The sequence below is a fragment of the Gorilla gorilla genome, chromosome 13 (assembly GCF_029281585.2).
Source record: "Gorilla gorilla gorilla isolate KB3781 chromosome 13, NHGRI_mGorGor1-v2.1_pri, whole genome shotgun sequence".
NCBI classification, from domain to species: Eukaryota; Metazoa; Chordata; class Mammalia; order Primates; family Hominidae; genus Gorilla; species Gorilla gorilla.
In genome coordinates this window covers 126868477-126890995 of record NC_073237.2, presented here as the reverse complement: position 1 = coordinate 126890995, position 22519 = coordinate 126868477, and the positions used below count along the sequence as shown (strand labels likewise).

Sequence of the window (22519 nt, the reverse complement as noted above, 5' to 3'; positions counted from 1 at the left end):
CTTGCATTAGGATCAATCCGGTACCGTGTTCTCCCGACTGTTAGCTGCCAACCTAATATTCAAACAGCCTGCGGCAGAAGCCCAGCATATAGAAGAGATGGCAGAGGTTGTGCTGGGAGGAACAGAGGCCCCTCTGCAAACTCTGGACTCACCTTAAATCTAGTCCCACACACCAGTTTTACAAATGAGAACCTGAGGCCTGGGGAGGGGAGTGGCTTGCCTAATACCACCCAGCCAACTGGAGGGGGAATGGGCCCGGCACCGGGGTCTCCCATCTCAGCTCCAGGTGGCCTCGAAGGGCCTTTGGCAAAGTGATCAACTGCTAACCAGAGCACGAGAGAAAAAGCCCAAGTCCAGGCTGTTGCTGTGGAGGAAAAGCTTGGTTCTCACCATGGCTCCATGTTCCTGGGCAGAAGGGAACCTCTCTGGGGGCTTGGTTCTCTCATCTGTAAACCCCTGATACACTGGTGTCAGGTGACATGCTTGTGAAAGCCCCTCAGAGCAACCAGGTGCAAATATGAGTATCGTGTGCTGTGAAAGAGCCCATCCCGCTTCATTGGTGGGGGCTGCAGCCTTCGGCATGTCCACCGTCTGAATCTAGTTGTGACCTCTGATTAGGAAATGGCCTCTCTCCAAGTTTATGCAGAGGTCCAAGCCCTCACATCCCTCGGGAGTTCCTCAGGCCTCACCGTGACTCTTGTAAAACAGTTCAAATGGGTCCGTCATCATTTTCTGCAGAGCAGCTCAGAGCCACAAACCAGGAAGGGGTAAAAAGGCTGATGGCGGCAGAAACAGAGGAATGACTGAGAAAAGTCATCATAGACAGCCTGGAGAACAGGGACATAGAACTTAGCACAGGCCAGGTATGCGGGGGCTCACACCTGTAATCCCAGAACTTTGGGAGGCCAAGGAGGGAGGATTGCTTGAGCTGAGTCCAAGACCAGCCTGGGCAACATAGTGAGACCCCATCTCTACCAAAAAATTAAAAAAATTAGCTGGGTGTGGTGGCATGTGCCCGTGGTCCTAGCTACTACGCCAAGGTGGGAGGATCGTTTCAGCCCAGGAGTTCAAGACCAACCCAGGCAATGTAGGGAGACCCCGTCTCTACAAAAAAATGGTAAATTAGCTGGGTGTGGTGGTGTATGCTAGGTGGGAGGATTGCTGGAGCCGAGGAGGTTGAGGCTACAGTGAGTCATGATCGTACCACTGCACTACAGCCTCGGTGACAGAGCAAGACCCTGTCTGAAAGAAAAACAAAACAAAACATGATGACCCCAAACAAACATGACAGTGCCAAAAAAGCCACTAGAAAGGGGAATGGTTCAGCAGTGTCTCCAGAAAGACCAGTGTGTGCAGAAACAGGAAATCTCTGTCTCCAAAATGGCAGATATAATGATAAAGTTGGAGGAGCAAGTTTTCAATCAGCCTAGAAACCTTATTACCAGAAATAAAGCAATTTCCCAAGAGCACGACACTGACAAAGTCCTGCTGGTCCTCCATCCTGGCACATACTAAACTCGATACATATTGGGTTGGAAACAGGCCTTCTAGTGATTAGTTTGGGTACATTTTGGAAAATTCCAGAAACTTGCAAAGCCCATCCTTACACTGGCCACAGAGTCGTAATAGCGCCATCCTGGGTAGGTTGGTAGCAGGAGCCCTCCTCATTTTCAACTCCTAGACACCCAGGCCCGCCTCCCTGCTTTTCTGTCCTCAGCTCGGCCAACTGTAGGGCAGTCCAAACTACATTTGCAGGGCTGGAGCTGGGCACCAGGAGTCCTACAACCATGCTTTACAGAAAGTGCCCAGCTTGGCCTTTACAGAAGGTGCCCAGCTTGGCTTTGCTGTGTGACTTTGGCCGGTCTCAGCCCCCTCTCTTAGACCCAGGCAAGCCATCTGGAAAACAAGAAGGCTGCAAGTTCCTGCTGCTCTGACATTCCAACTTCCTTTGGGACCCACCTCAAAGGTAAGTGTTCAGAGCGTCCTCCAGGTGTGCCCTACTTACTGACGGTCTTGTCTCGAGAACATTCGAGGCCACAGCATCGCCTCCCATCAGTCCAGAGAGGGGAGGGCGCAGGTGGGGTTCAGGGCTCGAGGAAGAGCTGTGACTTGTCCAAGGTCCTCCAGCTACTGGCCCATCACGGGTGTCCCCAGGAAAATGAGGCCAGTGCCACCGGGAGCAGAGAATGTCTGGTGGGCAGAGGCCAGGCAGAACCCTCCTCTTCCTGAGCCCCCAGCACCAGCTTCCTGGCTGCCACCCTCCCAGGCAGCCTCCGGAGGGCTCATGGGCAAGGGGAAAGGCTGCAGCCACAAAACACACCAGTGCAATTAATATTCCTGCTCCTTTTCTTCGAAGGTGTTAATTGTGACAGATCAAAAAACTTGTTTTTAGGTTGCTGCTGACGCGCGCGCGCGCGTGTGTGTGTGTGTGTGTGTGTGTGTGTGTGTTTAAAGCTCTTCCCTCTCCTCTCCACAGGGGTAGGGGGTACAGATGATTTCTGTGTGTTTCTTCTGGAAAAAAAAAACAGTGACAGAAACCTGATGCTAAAAGACTATGAATTTGGGGCTTTTGACAGTCGGCATACAAACCACTGCGCAGAGAGAAGGAGGAAATGACAGCTGAGCCTCCGTGTTGCCGTGGAAGAGACAACGGACATCTTTGGAGTGACACGCACAGCAGCTCCAAGTGTCTATTTTCATCTCCCCGTGTTTACAGGAAAAAGACAGAGGTGTCAGCAGTTCTCTGTGGAGCAGCTTCAATCACACCATAATTACTGCCAAGAAGGGTGCAGCGGGGAGTGGGGAGACGGGCAAGGATCTAGGGGTGGCCAGGGGTGGCTGGGGGGAGAGTGGACCAAGCAGAAAGAGGTGGGAACCAAACAGCTACTGTGGCTCAAATTCTTCTCGTCTGTCCCTGAGGCTGCCAGGTTAGCCGGAATGAGCAATTTTGCAGAATTGAGTGGGATCCCCCAGCTCAGCTGGGGCCTGGGCTGGAGGTGAGGGCACCTGGACTAAAGGCTCTGGTCCTTTGGGAAAGTAGAAGAAGTGATTTGGAAGAGGTGGGGCATAGGGGTTGGCTGGAGCCCAAGGGCTCCCCTCTTAGGTACCAGGGCCAAGGTGAGAAGCAGTTGCCATGGTGATGGGAGGCCGGTCAGGGTGGGACTCTAGCCATCCTCTATGCTCCTGGTGCCTGGCGGGCCCCATCCTGGGTGGGCCTCTGGGGCTGAAAACCTTTTTGCTTCACAGGTCTCCCTCCATTCTCCATCTGGAATGTTCCAGATGGTGGGTGGGCACGTTGGGCAAGTGGGTGACAGCCCTTGTTCCTTCTGGGCCAGAAAGTGGAGGAGTAAGGAGGAAGGGAGACAGGAGGGGAGAGTGGGGAATGGGGAGGAGGATGTGCAAAGAGGGAAGGGCAAGGGAGGGAAGAGGGGAAGGAGGAGGAAAGGGAGAGAGGGAGGAGGAAAGGGAGAGAGGAAGGAGGAAAGGAAGGCAAGGAGGAGGAGCAAGGCGGGGGCAGGCAGAGGTGAGACGGGCAGGGCTGGGAGGAGAGCAGAGAGGGGAGAGCGGCGGGAGAAGTCTGGGGCCAGAGAGGAGAGAGAGAAAGAGGCTGAGCACAAGGACATGCGCTGGCTCCTTCCCGGCCTCCCTCGGCTTCCCTCCGGCCTGCCTTGCCCCCCTTCTCCTCCCCACTGATTTCATTTACTTCACTTAATTAGCCCCCCTCCAGAGTTAAAAAGATAATGTGATAATGACATGTGAACAGCCACAATACGGAAAAAGCTACTCCAGCCGCAGCTTCCCCAGCCCCCTGTCCCTGACCCTGAGCGCCGCTGACTAGGCCACCCCAGACCCAGGGCACTGGCGCTGCCCAACTCCCTACCCGCCCCCGCCCCCCAGAGAAAAAAATCAGCCCTTAACGAATTTCAATTACAAGCTTTGTAAAATCAATACAAATGACATTTTCCCCTTGTACACCGAGATACGGACAATAGCATCTTTCTGTTCTGCCCTCAATATAATTGACGATTAACAGCTTCTCTCATTACTGTACACTTAATAAAAACCTTGTCATGGGGGAATCCACAGTGCCCTAATTTACCATCTCTCCTCTTTCCTTCTCACATGAAATATTTGAAGTAGAGAAATAAAAACAAGACACCACCGTAAAATTACCTAGCAACCTTCTCTTCTCTCCCCAACCCAAAGCAAGAAAATAGGTGAGTGAGGACATTCAGAGGGAGATGATACGACCTCCTCATCTGGCCCCTTGACAATTGGAGTTCCAGAGGGAGAAACTTGCCTAAGATCACGCAGCAAGTTCTTGCCGTCAGAATCCTGATTTTCTTCCCTGTACAACACTGACTAAATTCTGTGCTTTTGGGGAGAGCCTCCAACAGTACACACAAAGTAGCAGGGCAGAGTGAAGGCTGGGCTCCAGGAAGCTTTCCCCAGGTGGGTGGTAAGGAGCCACGGGGGTTGGAACAGACTGTTGATCTCATGGCTTTGACCGTCTACGGGGATGAGGCCCCCATTCTGGGAAAAAGGTCCAGCCTCCCTGGAATGCTCTCAGCTACCATCCCGCATTCAGAATAGTGCAGTCCAGGTCTTCATCACTAACCACCTCCTTCAGTTCATTTTTGCTCAACTCTGCTTGACTCGCCCCACCCCACAGGATGCCATTTCACAGTGACTTCAGGCCAGTCCTTATCTTTCCAATAGGGAAGGCAATACACTTTCATCACGTATGCCAATCCTGATCATTTGGTAGTGCCTGCAAGCAGCCCTGAGATACCTCTGGAGTCAACAGGATAATGCCAGCATTGACTGGTGATGCCTGCCACAGGCATGGCAAGGGCATAATAAGACAGGTGCAATACTGGAACCCACCCCACCCCCCGCCACACTGACAGCTCCCAGAGGGTGGGGGCTGCTTCTGTCCCCATTCCACATGCCCTGGGGACTGATGGCTATTTATGGAGCACTTCCAGTGTACCAGTTCCTGCCACCATACATGAGTTTGAACCCAGATCTGTCCAACTCCAGTCTAAGCTGTTAGCCCTCCACTCCATGCCACTCTGGGCCCAGATGGCAGTCCTGGTCCTGCCACTAAAGTGCCGGGGACTTGAAGCAAGCCCTCTATCCCACCCCTCCCCAGCCCTGGCTTCCGCATCTGTAAATGGGGTGCTGGTCTGTGGCTCCTCAAGGTCCCTCCCAGCTCTCCCTGGAGGGTGCACACCGCGCTGGCTCCCAAGGGCAGGCTGCGACAAAGGGGCATCTAATCACATGTTAATATAGGTAAGAGACAAAGGTAAGCCAGGATAAAAAGGAGCAGCTAATTAGTAACATTGTTCTCAAGGCCTTCCCAGAGCTTCAATTAGGTTGTTTCTCCTGAACAACAGCAAGCAAGGAGCTAAAGCCACAAGAAAGAGGCAAGCCCGCCTCCCCTTCCACGCTGCCATGCCTTTTGAGGCAAGCCCGCCCCCCCTCTTCCGTGCTGCCATGCCTTTCCAGGGAAACGCAGACAAGTCAGAACCAGAGTGATGCAACTCCCAGCGCCTACCGCATTACACTTGGGGAAACTGAGGCCTAGCGATAGATGACAAGTCCAAGGTTGTTGGGCAAGGCAGGGCAAACCTGAGACCAGAAGCAGGCATCCTGCCCTCCGGACCACCACCCTTTTCTTCTGGCCCACATGGGGTGATTGGCTCTCTTTGGATTTTAGAATCTTAGTAAAAATAGCCTGAGAGACATGGGGCCATGACTATACCGTGGCCAGGTGATATTTGGTTGTGGTATCTTTTCAAATCGACCCTAAGCAAAGAGACCTGAACATTTACCAAAACGGGAAGCCCTGACCCCACCACCAGTATAAAAATTCAGGTGCCCAATTCAGGGGCTCCAACTGCTGAAACCTTGCTCTTTCCCTCTTAGGACCCCCAAGAAAGAACACAGCATGGCTTTATCACACACTGGCAGACCCTAGGGAGCTGAGATCCCCTTGGTGTATGAATGGGGAAACTGAGTCCTGGAGAGGAGGGTTGTGGTCAAGATGAAATGCTGATTGGCTGACAAAGGGAATCATGGGCTTTGGCTACTAAGAGAAGACAGAGGCACCTGCTTGGGGACCAACTGCCCTGCTCCTGGGCCCAGCCACAGGCGGATACGAGGCTAGGCAGGCTAGAGGCCAGCCGAGGTGGCAGGCATGTCACACTGAAGCTCAGCCTCAACTGCGGCACAGCCTCAACTGCGGCACAGCCCCATCCCTGGAAAAAGGGCCAGTGAGCCGTGCCTGATGCTGGGATAGGTCCTTAGGCCCTGGCCGGCTCCCAGCACCTGTGCAGCCACAGCGCCCACCCCTGGCAGGATTTTCACCCTGCCTGGCCGGCGGCCTCCATGCGGCCCTAATGACCACGAAATCGGGCCTGCACGGTCTGCCTCCAAACCCGGCCTGCCCGCCCCAGACACAAGACAGCCTGACCTCCAGGCCTGGCCCTGGCCTCCCTGCTCCTCGGAGACTCCCCAGGCCCTCCTGGGCCTCTCCCAGCACTTGGACAGCTCTTCTCATAACACCCTGAAAGTCAGTGGCAAAGGGCCCACGATCCCCACTTGGCAGGAGGGAAACTGCAGTCTCACAGGGTGTGGTGAAAGGACGTGCCCAAGGTCGCCCACGTAGCATGGGGGTAGTAGCGTCCAAATGGGACAGGGTCTCAGGGATCTCTGGGTTTGCTGGGCCCCGAGGCAGGCCCTGAGGGAGGCTGAGCAGACTCACCTCGGGACTTCATTCCAATGAAGCGGTTCTCCACGATGTCAATACGGCCCACGCCATGCTTGCCCCTGTGGGAAGAACCGGTCCATTAGGTTCGGGCGCTACCGCAAGGCTCAGAGTCACCCACCCAGCTGGGCTGTCCCAGGGTGGGCACAGCTTAGGCCACACATTAGGCAGCATTTCAGGATCTAAGACTCAAGAGGACATCTGAGCTGGGTCACCTAGTCCAGGTGCCCACTGGACAGGTGGGGAAACTGAGGCCCAGAGAGAGCAGGTATTGCCCAGGTGTGAGTTCAAATTGTTCCTTCTGTTCCCTGTGTCCTGGGGCCCTGCCTAGCACCACAGCTAACTACTGCTCCCTTTCCTTCTATCCTGGCCTCCCATCCAGCCAAGGGCCTGAGAGCCCCAGCCTAATGATCCCTTGGAGGCAGGAGACCCCCTGGGGTTGTTATCTTCCAAGGCTAAGGACCACGGAGCCTCTCCTGCCAAATGGGTCCCCCTGGTCCGGGAAACTCTGTGGCTATGGGGAAGGGACATGGCCTGTGCTCCGCACCCCTGAGCCTCAGCCACAACCATTAGCTGCAACGGTCCAGGCTCGTGCTCGCCCGAGACGGCGGTTCCCAGGAGGCCGGACAGGGCTGCAGACACTCACGCGACTTCGTTCAGGTACATGAAGAGCTCCAAGGAGGTCTGGTGGGTGGTGCCATCCTTGACGTTGGTCACCTTCACAGGGACCCCTAGGGTGGGAAGAGAGGGCAGTGGGCCTCTGGGCCCGGCTCAGCGGAGGAGCCTGCACCCGCCACCCCACCCTCTCCCTCCTCCCGAAACGCCTTAAATGGATGTGACAGATATGGACTCCAAATGACTCCTTCAAAAGCCCTGTGCAGGTTGAGGCCTGCTGCAGGGAGAGAAGGGGCGAGAAAGCCCCCCAGAATGAAAGAGAAAATGCAATAAAAACGCTCTCCCCCACCCTCCCATTCTCTTTGCCCCTTTTGCATTTAGGGGCTGTGAAATTGGAACCAGGCCCTGAACTAATTGAATTTCACGCTCCACCATTGTCTTACGCCGGGAGCACCTTCTGTCCCACCAGTCACCCGGGGGCCGCCTGGCCGAGGTGTGGCTGGGCTCAAGCACACACATACTCGCTCACACACACACACACACACACACAGCCCCCTGCCACGTCTGTCAGGCGGACCCCGCGCCCCGACCCTGTACCCCAGACCCACACGCAGCCATCTGATTGATGGGGGTGACACGGTGCCCGCTCCAGCAGGCGAGGTGTCGGCAGCGTCCCTGAATCCGAGGAGCTGGGTCCGGGGTGGCAGGAGGGCAGGAGGGAAGGGGTTGGCGGGGGTGCAGTGGGTAGGTTCGGGGTTGACTTTGAATAGCAAGGGGCACTTTCTCGAGCAGTGTGAAATGAGCAATAAATGTATTGGGGCTAACAAGAGAGCTGAAACAGTGACAAAGAAAAGCTGTTCAAAGTTGGCGGCTAATCCCCCACCCATCTGCCCGGCTCATTACCATGGAGCGAGCCATCAGGTGCCAATCAGGCCTCAATAGCGGCTTTCGAGGCTTTATTAGCCAGGCGCCGCTTGGAGGGGCTTCACTCAAGGCGCTGTCAGCCTCGCCATTCTTAACCCCCATTTCCAGGGGTTTTATAACTTGGTTGTAAATTGCTATTAAATGTAAGTCTGCCCAATAATGAACCTTAAGCCCCTCTCACCACCCCCCGCCTCTCCCCTCTCCCTTTCTCTCCCTCCCCGGTCCTATTATCGGCCTTCGCTGGGGCCTTAGATGGGGCCTGCCCGGGAGAAGAGGTGACATTGTTGGTGCTGCTGCTGGAGAAAGCCTCTTAGCCTTTAAAATAGTTAATAATTAGATTAAAACTTCAAATAAATTAACTAGAGAGTGAATGGGCACTAGCCAGGGGAGGGTTCCTCCGGTCCTTTTTTCTTCTTCCAGACAGTCCCCAAATCATGACAATAGGTCACGTTTCTTCTCCAGCTCAGCCTGCGGAGATGCCCTGGTCCTCGGGCAGGGCTGCCGGAGCCTGGTGCCCAGGACCCTCCGCAGCCTGCCACCCGCCTCCCACCCTCACAGCTCTCCAGGCTCCTGGGAGCCCTGTGCAGGGAGCCGGGAGGTGCTGCTGGGGCCACTCCCACCATCTTCTCAGAGATGATCCTCAAGGGAGGCTCTGTGCCTGCAAACAGGCGTGGGGGCCCGGCTGCCTTTGGGGTCCTCTTTGGCCCCCCAGTAGGTTGGGACAGATGAAGGGGAGCAAGGAAGCAGTCGCTGGCTTGGCCAAGCTCTTGGGAAAGGCCCAGAAGAGGCAGATTATTAAAGCACTTAGCCTCCGACACCCCATTCCACATACCATGCTGGGCACCTGTGAGCATCATGCCTGTGGTCCATTTTTTGATGAGTGCACCCAAGGCCCAGCATGGTGAAGCTGGCTGTCAAGGTCACACCAGCAAGGGGGAGAGGGGGATCTGCAGCTCTGCCTCCCCACCGGCCTGAGGCTTCCCCACCCTATCCTCCTTTCTGTGGTAGCCGGGGTAAGAGCTGAGCGCCAGAGCCGGGCCAGGCCTCTCCACGAGCCTCTCTCCCTCTCATCCCAGCTCCAGTGTGGGCAGCCACTTTGTGGACGAATGGGCCAGCCCCCCGCCTGGTCCTTGGGTGCCCCTGTGCCCAGCACCACCTCCTCCAGGAAGCCTCCCTGATCACTCCAGCCTCCTGAAAAGGTACCCCTTCAGGCCCTCTGAGCCCTCCCTCTGAGCCCAGGCAGGCATGCCTCGCTTCTCCATCCTTCCTCCAGGCCAAGAGATGCCCTCTCCCAAGCTCAGGCACCCAGGCACTCAGGCCAGGTCAGCAAACGCTTCTTGTTGACAGCAGTGAGAAGGAGGGAGCGATCAGGACAGCCTCCACTGCCGAGGGGAGCAAGAGTGGCCACAGCTTTGAACGTGGGGTCAGCAGGGTGAGGCCCAGAGTGGCTCAATGAAGACTGGCGAAGGCTTTCCATGTGGGGTCCCAGGGGTCCATGAGGCCAGCTCGCCAACACTCACCATTTACTGAGCACCTTCCGGGGTCAGGGCCCAGGGCTGGACGCTCCCTTGCAGGCCTCATTCTACCCCAGGAAAACAGCAGGCACTCTTTCATCCTCAGATACAGCTGAGGAAACTGAGGCCCAGGAAAGTTGAGTGGCTGTTCAGGGACTACAGCGCTCTCATTCCAGACATGGTGCCCATGAACCCGAGTGATGGGTAGCCGAGGGCGTGTTCCTCCCAAGCCTAGAGGCATCCATGGTCCATGGGTCGTACTGTCCAGGGAGGTGGGCTGTGCGTTACCTTGAAGCCCCTGCCTGAACTCTAGCTTCCAGGAATGCAGGGCGGGGGTAAAGAGGGCCTAGGTTCCCAGGCAGGGAGGGGAAAGGAGCCAGGGCCCCAAAAGTCAACCCCCTTCGAGTCCCAACAGGTGGGCACATACCTTTTTTGAACTCGATCTCAAGAATGTCAGGGGTGTTGGGGGCTTTGGCTGGGTCCTGGGTCTTCGTGTAGAGACCTGGAGGTGCTTGGTTCTGATAAAAGACAGAAAGAGGTGGGCGGATGACATACCAGTCCCTGGACACCCTACAGCCCACCTCCCGTGGGGATCTGCACCCCTCTCCTCTGTCCATTTCCCCACCAGCTGGTGGGGTCCGGCAGATCCCCCGGTGCCCAGCCCTCAGCCTAGCACCAGCCCCGCTTGCCAGGGGCCTGGGAAACAAAGGGCTGGAGAAATCAGACAATTTTTCCCCTCAACTTGATCTCATCTTTTTCTTCGACGCCCCCACAGCTGGAGGTAGAATAGCTGGAGAGGAACAAGTCAGGCAGGAAAAAGTGTGACTTTGGAGGAGCAAGGCGGCGTTCCGAGGGCTTCCCAGGAGAGGCATGCACGCTCTCGCCGGCTCGGGATTGGGGTTTATTCTGCACTGACCGCAAAGCTAATGACTGCCTGTGACCCCAGCAGGTGCTCTGGCAAGCCGAGCCGTCCCCAGGGTCCCCAAGGTTAATACTCACAGGGAGAAAAGAGAAGAGCAAAGCAAAAACCCATTTGAAAACACATCAACCTTTATGTATATTTTTTCTTGGGCGTGTTGGAAAATGGGCCTCTCGTCTGATGCAGTGGTGGAGGGGCTGCGTGTTGCCTGAAACTCTCGAAATTCCCACCCACCTTCGGAGGCCCCAGCTCCCCCAGGCTGTGGCTTGGACATTTGCCACTGTGGGGACTGGGGCCTCTTGGGCCTGACTGCTCAGGTCCCTCCTGTGGGCATCCTGTGCCTGGGGTCCTTGTTCACCTGCTGACATCTAGGAACTGTTGTCTCATCTTTGCTTTAAAAACCTTGCAGATGGCTGGGCACGGTGGCTCACGCCTGTAATCCTAGCACTTTGGGAGGCTGAGGTGGGTGGACTGCCTGAGCTCAGGAGTTCGACACTAGCCTGGGCAACACGGTGAAACCCCATCTCTACTAAAATACAAAAGAAATTATCCGGGTATGGCGGCATGCGCCTGTAGTCCCAGCTACTCAGGAGGCTGAGGCAGGAGAATTGCTTGAACCTGGGAGGCGGAGGTTGCAGTGAGCCGAGATTGCACCACTGCACTCCAGCCTGGGTGAGAGAGCAAGACTCCGTCCCCCACCCCCCCACCAAAAAAAAAAAAAAAAAAACCTTGCACACATTCACGTATCGCTTCCCATCTGCAGTCTGAGTTCTCAGCAGCCCCATTTGGTAAGAAGGTCAAGCGCTCTTACCCCATCAACAGATGAAGAAATTGAGGCTGAGCGGGAGGGACTGGAGCTGCAACTGTGAGTTCTGTGCAGGCAGAGACCACGTGGTACTTGTTCCCTGGCACTCAGGACGGGAGCCCCGCGAGGTCCTCGCCAAATACACACTGTATTTTAGAGTGATGGGCAATACCCCATGCCAGGATCAAGATCTCAGGCTGGGGGGCCTCGGGGAAGCTTCACTTCCTCCAGCCTCAGTTTCCTCATCTGTAAAATGGGGAAAATGATACCTGCCCTTGGCCATCTTACAATTTAAGTATTATATATATATTTTTTAATTGGACATGAAAACACACAGGAAAATGTCAGGGAAGGCCTGGTACAAACGGGAACATGCTCTGCAGGTGGAAAGGGCAGCTGAAATTCACTCTGGGGGTACATGCTCGGCCCAGCCTCCTCCTCATTCTGCATGGGATGGGGCTACATAAGTGCCTTGGAAGCTCACCTGTGGTCATTTGCCTGTGGCTCTGTGTTAGAGTGACCAAGTGCCCTGATTTCTCCTGGTTTTAGCACTGAAAGTCCTTTGTCCCAAGAAACCTCTTAGTCCTGGGCAAACCAGGACAATTGATCCTTCTAAGACAGGGACCGTGGTGGATCCTCCACCCCCACCTCCAAGGTACGATGTGACTCAGGGCCAGCTGTATCCCTGCATCAGTGCCCATTTGTGGGGCAGGAACAAGAACCCAGAACTTTCCCTGAAGACAGACTCCAGGAGGTAGGAGGGGCCCTGAAGGACCCCCAGCCTGATGCCTCTATGGACCACAGGGAAAGCCAAGGCTGAGAGGTGGCTTCTCCAAACCATGCTTTGGAAGCTGAACATAGGGACTCTTTCCACCACCTTATGCTGGTTCCCAGCTGCTGTAGTAACCTGGGCTGAGAAACAGGGTGAGGCCCATGGCCAGAGCCAGCCAGCATCACAGCCACAGGCAGGCATCAGGGCTGGCCCACCCTGCCAACTGCAGCATTCCCTGGGCACAGACAGGTCCCAAGGCTCATCCTCAACAAAAAGGTAAAGTGAACTGGACTGGATCTTGGGGTGACCACACAACTCCACAGCTCCATCTCCAGCTGCCTGGGACTCCCCCAAGCCTCCAACCAGGGTGCCGGTACGAGGGCCCCACTCCCACCCAAGCCCAGCTCTCTCCCACCTCCACCTGCGCTGGGCCCGACTGTCAACTGTTTCCAATGCGTTGCTTGTCACTTTCTCTCCCGCCACACTTCCTAAGGGAGCCCCAGACCAAAGTGGAGGCTGACAGTGTGTGCATTTGGAAGGAGAGGGGATGGGAAGACTGGAGCACAAGTTTCTGCAGACCGCAGCGGAAGTCAGAGGCAGCTGTCGGGCGGGCACCTGACAGCGCCGATTAAATAAAATAACTAAATAGAAATAAAATGACATTTGCTTTGCATTCCGCGGTGGCTCGAGCGCCTGCCTTCTTTTTACTCTCCTTCCTAAAAGCCCAGTTCAAATGACAAATAGTTTGTTGCCGAGTATCAATGCCATCTATTTATCCCTCCCAGCGGGAGGGCTCACTTCCAATGTCATCTGTGAGGGGGGGGGGTGCGGGGGAGGGAAGAGAGTGAAGAAAAAGAGAGAGAGAGAGTCGGGGTGGGGGTAGGGGGAGAGGGCGAAAGAAAGCATGAAACAGGCCCCGAGAAGGAGAAATTGGAAGCAAATGGCCCATGAACTAAACCATGATGTAGAGGCATGATCGATGCCGCAAATGGTTTATTCATCCATCAGCTATGGCGGGCCGGCGACTGAATGAACTCTTTCACTGTGGACCGTATGAAGTTAAAGCAAGTAAATTTCTATCTTTCTTCGCATTAGCTGCCTCATTGCCCTTCAATCAGCCCTCACGGAGGCAGAAAATGGCTCAGCCATCTGCCTTCAAGCCCTCCCTTCCGCAGGTCTCCTGGCTTTTTTTGGAGAGGGGGAGGGGCACGGGTTCCCCAGGCTCTGTTCCCCTGAGCTCATCCCGAGGGGGACAGGGCTGCCAGGTCCAGGGATGCAAGGGTGCGTCCTGACGTTGAGCCCCACCCTCAGCACAAAGCCCTTGGGGAGTCTGCATGGCTGGGGCAAACTTCCTTCCAGAGTGACTGGACTCTGGGTGCCTGGGTGGGACTCTGGGTGCCTGGATGGGACTCTGGGTGCCCCGGGCCTCTCAGCAGGAACGATGTTTCCCCTGACTCACACCTTAGCCCAGCCCAGCCTTTCTTGAGAGGGGTCCCTGAGAGGACCTTGGACCCTTCCTCCCATGAAGAGGGAGCATGGGACCCCCAGCTGCATGACTGAGGGCTTGCCCTGAGACAGGCCAAGCGCTTTAGATGCCCCAGGAGGGAGGTGCTGTGTTTTCCCACTTTGGGCAAGGAGTACTGGAGGCTCAGAGAGGTTGGGTAACTTGCTCGAGGTTGCACAGCAATAAGAAGAAAAGTTGGGATTTAGACTCGGGTTTCCTGTCTCTGGGACCCAAGTGTGGGTGAGGTAGCAGGATCCTTAATCCAGATTCTCTCTAGTACTGACTTCTCCACCCAATGCCCTCATGAGACAGGAGGCCTGGGAGGGCGCAGGACCTGCCCACCACAGCTCAGTAACCTGCTCCAGGCCCCGGATGCCTCCTGCACGGTCCAAGGGGGTGATTTCCCTCTGGCCTTGCTCTGCTCTCTCAATCCTGAGGTCCTCTATTCTGGGGGGGACCTCCTCTCTGCCCCCATAGGCTGCTTGCAGAGGCCATAGGCTGCTTGGAGAATGGCCGGGAGTGGTTGCCCAGCATGCTTGGGGCCCACGGGCCTGAGAGGATGCCCTGCCTGGAAGCCACTCTGCAGGCTCGGCCTCCCTGCCTCCCTTGGAGCTGACTGACTGGCTAATCAGGGTGGCTGGCCTGAGTGTTGTGGGGTCAGCAGAGCATGAACTAGAAAAACCTGTGACCAGCAGGCAGCAGCCACACACAGGGGCCATCAGCCCCCAGGGGGCAACGGTGGCAGCTCTCCTGAGTGACAGGTTTGGACAGGGAGGGGCCGTGGGCAGTAGGGGAGCCACAGAACTGGAGGGCACCAGCCCCAGGGCCCATTCCCTCGCCCCGAGCAGCCGGTGCTCTGGGGTGTGTCGCGGCTCCGGGCCTCAGTTTCCTCACCCATAAAGTGAGGATGCTCCCAGCCAGTGTCCTAGGAACTGAGCCAGGACAATGCCACCCCCGGCCCGCTCCCCAGACATGGTGGCTGCCATGTGATATTACAGCCAACACCGACCAGGGGGCGGCACGCGGGCGTGAGAGTGACACGCCCGGGCCCTGGGGGATCCTGGGCGGGGCTCTGGCGCGCCCCAATTTCACCAAACCTCCCCGGGCACCCTCCCCTCCAGCTGGTCTTCTTGATTCCCCCAGGCCCAGCTGCATCCCCTCAAAAAGCACACTTTTCCCGCCCCCAAACCAGCCTCCCCGGGGTGTGGGGCTGGGCCCGGGAACTAAGACACATTCCCTCAGGGACAAAGAGATTTTTCTCTTCCCATGATAGATTTGGCCCTGCCTCCCCCACCTCCCACAGTGGGCAGGGGTAGACACAAAGAAGCCCCCTACCCCCGGGAGAGAAACCCGAAACTTCAAACAGAGCTGAGGGCCCAGTCCAGCCCGCCCGGGAGGCTTGGGACCGGATCAGGGTGGCCGGTGGTGGCGGGTGTGCAACATGGATCCAGACAAATGGGGCCTGGGGCTCTCAGCCATGCCTCCCCCCGCCCCCCACAACCAAAACTCCAGCAGCACAGCCTGGGAGCTGGTGGGCACAGGCTGGGCCCTCCCACAAGTGTCTCATCTGCCTAATTACTTCTTTATTGTCTCACAATCACACTCTCTCTCTATGCTGCCCTGAGATATTTCCTTCCCCTGTTCATCCCAGCGGCAATTAGAAGAGGAAGGGCGGGGGGGAGGTCTTCAAATGCAGCGAGGAGAGGGCGGGCAGAGGGGGGCCAGTGCGGGGGTCGGGGAACACAGGCAGGGCTCGGCCCCAGCCCCACGGCTGGCCCCCGTGAAATTTCAAATTAGGCTACGAATACATCAGACAGCATCGGCATGGAGCTGCTACCACCAAAGGTGGCCAGCTGGGAGGAGACGGGGTTTGGGGGATTACCTTGGGGTTCTCCAGGATTCCAGCCTCGTAGCTGCGGAGGGGAAAGGAAAGACAGGGTCAGCTGGGGAGGGACATGGCATGTCCCCATCCCCCAACACACACACCCCATTGTGCCCATGAGCCTGGTCTGCCTTTTACTCTCTGCCAGAGCATCTGCTGCCAACCTGCCTGAAACATTCTGGGCCCACCATAGTCACCCGTGGAGCTGCAGGTTGTAAGAAAGAGCTGGGGCCTTTACCTGTCTTCTGGGGACTGCCCCGGGGCTCTGCACGTGGTTGGGGGGCCTCTGCCTCTGCCTTAAACAGTCTTCCCCTGTGCCCCATCTGGGCCTCTTCTCCATCCTTGAATGCCACCTCCTCTAAGAAGCCCTCCTTGATACTCCTGATGAGGCCGGGTCCCCATGATCTATCTCCCCAACAACACTCAGCAGAACTGCAGTGAGGGCAGTTCATGAGCCGGGCGCTTCGACCTCTGTCCTGCCTGAGGCCTCTCAGCTCCCCGAGGGCAGGGACCACTGGTGTGGGGGTCACCAGGACGTCCTGGGGCAGCGCGTGGCCATCCTTTGGAATGAGCCCGGGAGGACCAAGGATGGGTGGAGGGTGGGATTTACCTGATGTGCATGAGGTTCTCATCCATGCTCCACGGGTTCTTGGGAGTGACCGGGATGGGAATCCCGTGTTGCTGCAGGAAAGAGACAGCACAGGTGGAGGTAAGGCGGCTGGAAGCACGCATGAGGTCTGTCCCAGGGGCCCTGCTTTTTCAGAGAGCCCCAAACTCTGGCCCCCATTCAGACAAGACCCCGGCTACCTCCTAGTGTTGGTCACGGTCACCTCCCTGGGGGGACCCTATTGCTGGACATGCCCCAGAGAAACTGCAGGACCGTGTGTCTGTGATGCTGACCTTGGAGGTTCCTTCCAGAAGACTTTGAGTCTACATCTCAAGGACCCCTGAAGCACTGAGCAAGCATGCAGGTGCCATGCCCAGGTCTCCCAGGACCAGCCAACCAGCCCCGCCACCACCCTACGAGCTGGGGCTTGCGTGAACCCACTCGCACTGTGGACCAGGGCACCTGGCACCAGAGCCCAGGCAGTGCTTCCTGTGGACCCCAGGACAGGTAGGATGCAGGGAGAGCTTTTAGCTCATGGCCCGCACCTTCTGGGGGCACCCCTCCCTGGGCCTGGCGCAACAGCCGCACACATCACTCTGCAGACCCTAGAAGGGGAACACCCAGCAGATCCCGTCTCCAAGGGACTCGGCTCTGGCTCTGTTTTGCTTCCTAAATGGCCCAGTCTGTTGTTACAGGAGGACACCCACCTCTGGCCAGGAGGCCCAGGCTAAGAGGGCTGCAGGTCACGCATGGAAGGCCCACCTGACTCAGCCTTAAGAGGAGGAAGATGAGGCTTGTCGCCCTGGGGACCCGCACCACCCTTGATGACGCCCGACTGGAATCCAGCTCGTGCACTCCAGCCTCCTCCTGCACTCGGACACCTGGCACTGCTCTCCTGGCCCCAAGCTTAGAGGGCACAGGGTGCAGTGAAGGGGCCCCACCCAGCCCCTCGGAGCCAGCGAGACTGGATGTTCTGCCTCTGAGCCCCTTCAGCCCCTCAGCCCCACTGGGTCCCTGTGGGAACCACAGGCAGCCCCCACCGGGTCACCCTCCCATCTCTCTCCTGATGGGATCGACCCCACTCAGGCTCATTCCCAAGATGGTGAGATTCTAGAGGCCTCCTGCAGGGAGCAGCTCTTTCCCCATCACCACCTTAACATTAAAATGAGGCTAAATGCTCTGGGTTCGGGGTTTTCTAGAAAGCCAGGAGACTCATTTTAAAACAGCCTACGAGGCCAGGTACAGTGGCTCACTTGAGGTCAGGAGTTCAAGACCAGTCTGGCCAATATGGTAAAACCTTATCTCTACTAAAGATACAAAAATTAGCCTGGCATGGTGGCAGGCACCTGTAGTCCCAGCTACTTGGGAGACTGAGGTAGCAGCATCACTTGAACTTGGGAGGCGGAGGCTGCAGTGAGCTGAGATAGTGCCATTGCACTCCAGCTTGGGTGACAGAGTGAGACTCTATCTCAAAAAAGAAAAAAAAAAAGAGAAAGAAAAAATCACTAAGGGCCCCTAAGAGCCTTAGTTTGCGTAGATTATCTCATCAACAGTTACCATATTACACATGAAAACTGGAATTTAAAAAAACAAAACACAGCCCACGATCTACTCTAGAATTTGAGGACTCTTCAGCCCACACACTCGCCCTGTGCCCTTGGCCAGGCATGGGTACCTGGACCCTGTGCAAGGCAAGACTGGACTCTCCAGCAGAGATGTCCTGGTGGCCTGCTGGGCTCCGTCCTCGCTCCTCACTCAGCTCAGCGGCTGGGTGCTAAGAAGAGCAGCTGGCCAGGCTCCGTGGAGCCTCTGTTTTTGGGGGGTGGCATGGAAAAACCTTTGCCTCCCTTCTCAGCGGACCTCCGTCCAGGAGCAAGGAGAGGTGAAAGGGCGGGGAGGAAAGCAACAGGGGCCAATGACAATGACCCTCCCAAGACCAAAGAGATTTGTGTTTCCCAGCCTCTCTCGGTCCCGAGGTGGCCCCCTCACACTCTCATTGTAATTGAGGAGAAAAAACAAAACGATCTCCAACATGTAGACAACGTGAGACCATCCTGTTTCTAGCTCCCACCTTGTAGTCTGGCTTTAAAAATAATAATTATAGCCAGGCTGGGCAGTATAGCGAGACCCTGTCTCTACAAAAAAAAATTTAAAAATTAGCCAAAGCTGGGTGTGGTGGCTAACACCTGCAATCCCAATACTTTGGGAGGCCAAGGAGGGTGGATTACTTGAGTTCAGGAGTTCAAGACCAGCCTGGGCAACATGGTGAGACCCTGTCTGTAAAAAAATAAAAAAATACATAAAAAACAAAAATTAGCCAGATGTACTAGGGCACGTTTGTAGTTCCAGCTACTCAGGAGGCTGAGGTAGGAGGGTCAGATGAGCCCAGGAGGTTGAGGCTGCAATGAGCTAGGATTGTGCCACTGCACTCCAACCTGGGTGACAGAGTGAGACACTGTCTCTAAAAAAAATTTTTTTTTAAATTATGGTGACAGTGACAAGGATGGGGTGGTTCTGAGTGTTTTTCCGTTGGATGATGGGTTGGGAGAGGATGGCCAGTGAAGCAAATGCATGTTTTTTATGAGTCCTCTGGCGCCTTTTTGCCTTGGCTACCGAAGGGTCTTGAAAGCAGAGATTTTGAAAGCCCCATTGATTTTTGTGTCATCCATCTCAGATCCTGCCTGGCTCGGAATTTTGGAGGAGGCCTCATCACTGCTCAGTCATTCTGACATTTCCTGGGTGCAGAAACACTGCCTCTGCCTCCTTCTAGAACGTGCTCAGATTCCCCACAGTCATTTCTGATGAAACCCATCTCCAGGAGAGGGTAGGTGGCCGAGGGGGCCATGCTCATCTTTCCCTGGCAAACTTTTCCGGCTGAAAAGGTTATTTGGGATGGAAGCTGAGCTCAGCACCTTCTCCTCAAAACCTGAGAAGGAAGGACAGCAGTGTGCTCGTGAGACTCATCTATGCTAGAAAAACCAGAAGCTGCTTTTGTCTGGGGACTTAACGGAAAGAAAGGGCAACGTATGGGTCAGCCCTGCCCCTCTCTATCCAGGACTCGAGGCGTGAGGGTAGAGCTCGGTGGGGGCTCCAATTCATTATTCTTGAAGATGAAACACGCTTCATATTCTATATCATCAAGGAGACAAGGGGGAGAAACCTCGCCAACCCGGCTCCCTTAATAGCTCTGCTATTTGACAATTTGTTTGGCAACATATGGGCTTGCTCTTGTAAACTCCCCTCTTAATAATAAAACAACAGATGGTAGAGAAGGTCTTCCCTCCCAGCACTCCAGGTCTTAATGGGTTGCTGGCGGCGGGGGCAGGGCTGCGTCCCTGCCGCGTCCCCTACCACGCGGCACCTTGGCTGCAGCGAGAGCTCACAGCCAGCCTTGGCGACTGCTATTTAAAAACCTGAGCAATTTTCTGGTGTGTGCACTGAGTTGCTTTTCCCCGGCCTGATTGATTGAGGCTGTTTGTCAAGGGCTGCCATCGAGTCGCTAAAAAGAAAGGTGCCCTGGGGAGCGGCTAAGGATCTTGATGCAAAACTTCTAATATGTTTTATTGCAACTTGTACTTCAAAAAGGGCTGGTGCCATAAAAGGCTTTGTCTGCGACTGTCCCTTGGAGCGCCTACCTGTTCCCGGGAAAGCGCTAGGGGCAATTAGTATCCAGGGAATTGGGAGAACAGCTCCCGATCACATCCCCCCGGCCGATCACATCCCCCCTGCCGGCCATCACATCCCCCAGCCATCCCCCCAAGTGACACACACCAAGACACACACACTGCAGAGGTGGCAAGCAGGGCTCTGGTCTCCGCCTCCCAGGGAGCAGGAGAGAGAGTGAGCCCTGTGTCCTCTGGCTCGGGGGACTGGGAAATGGCCTCAGAGCGGCGGATGGCAACGGGCTGGCAGATGACCACACCTCTGTGGGGTCGGCCCAGGGGACAGAGGCCACGTGTGTAGGCAGCTGTGGTGGAAGTTCAATCCCCCATCACATGGGGTCAGTCCCGGCCTAGGCCACTGGCTCAGACAGCCCCCAGCAGGGACGTGCCCGGGAAGGGGGCTGTAGGGAAAGGTTGGGGGTGGTGGGGAGACTCAGCCATACCTTTGCGTACTCCATCAGGTCATTGCGGCCCTTGAACCGGTTGTAGAATTCGGGCATCCTCCAGGGAGCAATGACCTGAATATAGGACAAGGGGTCAGAGCCGGGAGGGCCGAGCTGTGGGCTTCCCCTGGCCTGTAAGCTGCAGAGCTGGCCTCTCCTGGGAGGGGCCCATGGGGGTCTCCAGCATGTCCCCAGAGAGGATGCTGTTGTGAGGGTGAGAGGGAGCCCCATGAAGGAGGGGAAGGACACAGACTCCCTCACCGGGGCTGGCTGGACGGAGCCTGCACTCCATGGCAGAATGGTGGTGTGTTGGGGGGAGAAGGGGGTCCCTGTTCCCTGGGCCTCAGTCTCCCCAGCTGAGACCTGAGATTTTGAACTAGACGGGGTTCATGGTCCTTGCCAGCACCTTCAGCCACAGGGCCACTGCCATGACCCAGGGAGAGTCCACAGAGCTACCACTGCTGGCCTGGCCCCACGTGTGGTCGGGGGCCCAGAGAGGCATAGGCTGCCCCCTACCCACTTCTCTGGGTGTGGAAGGGAAAGAAGTGGGGGAAGACTCTGAGCCTGGCTGAGGGACCAAGCTAATTCCACTTGAGCCCCTCGGCCTGAGCTGGTAAAAAGAGCCCCCGACTCAGCCCTGGAACTCACCAGGCCCCTGCCTCTGAGCAGGACTCGGGGGCATGTGTGTGTGGGGGTGGAGATGCCATTTGGCTGCTGGGCCGTGGAGCTAACAGTGGTGCAGGGCGATGGAAGGGGCCCGCCACCTCCTCAGCCCCTCAGAGCAGCCATGGGAAGACCACAGCCCTACTCCCAGCTCCTGGAGCAGCTTGGCCCCTGCCCCAATCCCATCTCAGTGCCTGGGCTTGGCCTCTGCAGACAAAGACCTCGAAACTGGACACCCTGGCCCCCCAAGCTGCTGTGGGAACCGAGGGAGGGCCCCGTCCTGTGGCCTCGCTGGCAGCAAGTCAACAAGCAGCTACTGTCCCAGCCACTCGGCTGCCTGGTGTCTGGGGTCAAAACAGATCATTAGAGCTCATTACGGCTCACCTCCAGGCCACGCATCCCAAGAGCTACCAGCTGGTTAAAGGGACAGGGAAAGAGATTCCTCTTAGAAAGAACAAAATGGAAACTCCTGTGAGCCCCTTGGGGGCTTAGGAGGGGGAACTCTTCCGGAGCTTTAGCCCAAAGCGGCCTCAAATGAGCTCAGTCCCAGCCTGTGCTGCCCACAGGTGGCCACAAGCCACGGGTGGCCATTCAGAGCACCTGAAATCCAGCCAGCTAGCGAGACATGCCTGCATGCAGCACATTCTGGGTCTTGCAGACTCAACACAGAAAAAAAAAGAATGTAAACATTAATAATTATTTTTTTACATTGATTATAGGAGGAATGATAACATTTTGGATATATCGGTTTCGGTAAAACGTTATTAAAATCATGTCACTTGTTTCATTTTTCTATTTTTTAATATGGCTACTACAGCCGGGTGCAGTGGCTCACGCCTGTAATCCCAGCACTTTGGGAGCCCAAGGCCGGCGGATCACGAGGTCAGGAGTTCAAGACCAGCCTGGCTAAAATGCTGAAACCCCAGGTGTGGTGGCGCATGCCTATAGTCCCAGTTATTCAGGAGCTGAGTCACAGAGAATCACTTGAACTTGGGAGGCAGAGGTTGCAGTGAGATTGTGCCACTGCACTCCAGCCTGGGTGACAGAGTGAGTCTCCAGAAAAAAAAAAAAAATATATATATATATATATATCATATGTATTTATATATAATACATATTATATAAAAATATTTATATATTATATATATGGCTACTAGAAAAATTGGGCAGCTTGCAGCGGCAGTGTGCCTCAAACTCCCACTGCTCGGCCCTGCCCTGGGCCCTGCACTCGGCATCCCTGGAGCTGAGTGGGTGCTCAGTAGACACTGGATGAAGGATGAGCTAGTGAGTGAAGGAATGAACATGTCCATCGTTCATGCATGGACACAGGCCAGGTCCAAGGTCAAGCTGGAGGGATGGGGATGGTAGTAGCAGGCTGGGCAATACCCACAGGTGCTCTCCTGCCTGGGTGACATGCCATGGGCCAGGGCGGTTGAT

At 56.0% G+C, this 22519-nt stretch overlaps 1 protein-coding gene across 5 annotated transcripts in view; it reads right to left on the bottom strand.

The window, feature by feature from the left end:
* ASS1 (argininosuccinate synthase 1) overlaps positions 1 to 22519 on the bottom strand; it is a 56562-nt gene that overhangs the window by 14030 nt on the left and 20013 nt on the right. For all 5 annotated transcript variants that reach the window (XM_004048745.5, XM_004048744.5, XM_055351349.2 and 2 more), the window contains 6 exons: positions 20420 to 20494; positions 16318 to 16388; positions 15708 to 15738; positions 10253 to 10343; positions 7419 to 7503; positions 6770 to 6834 (listed from right to left, as the gene is read on the bottom strand). In XM_004048745.5, coding sequence (XP_004048793.1) covers positions 6770 to 6834; positions 7419 to 7503; positions 10253 to 10343; positions 15708 to 15738; positions 16318 to 16388; positions 20420 to 20494 — 418 coding nt within the window. The remainder of the gene's footprint in view (positions 1 to 6769; positions 6835 to 7418; positions 7504 to 10252; positions 10344 to 15707; positions 15739 to 16317; positions 16389 to 20419; positions 20495 to 22519) is intronic.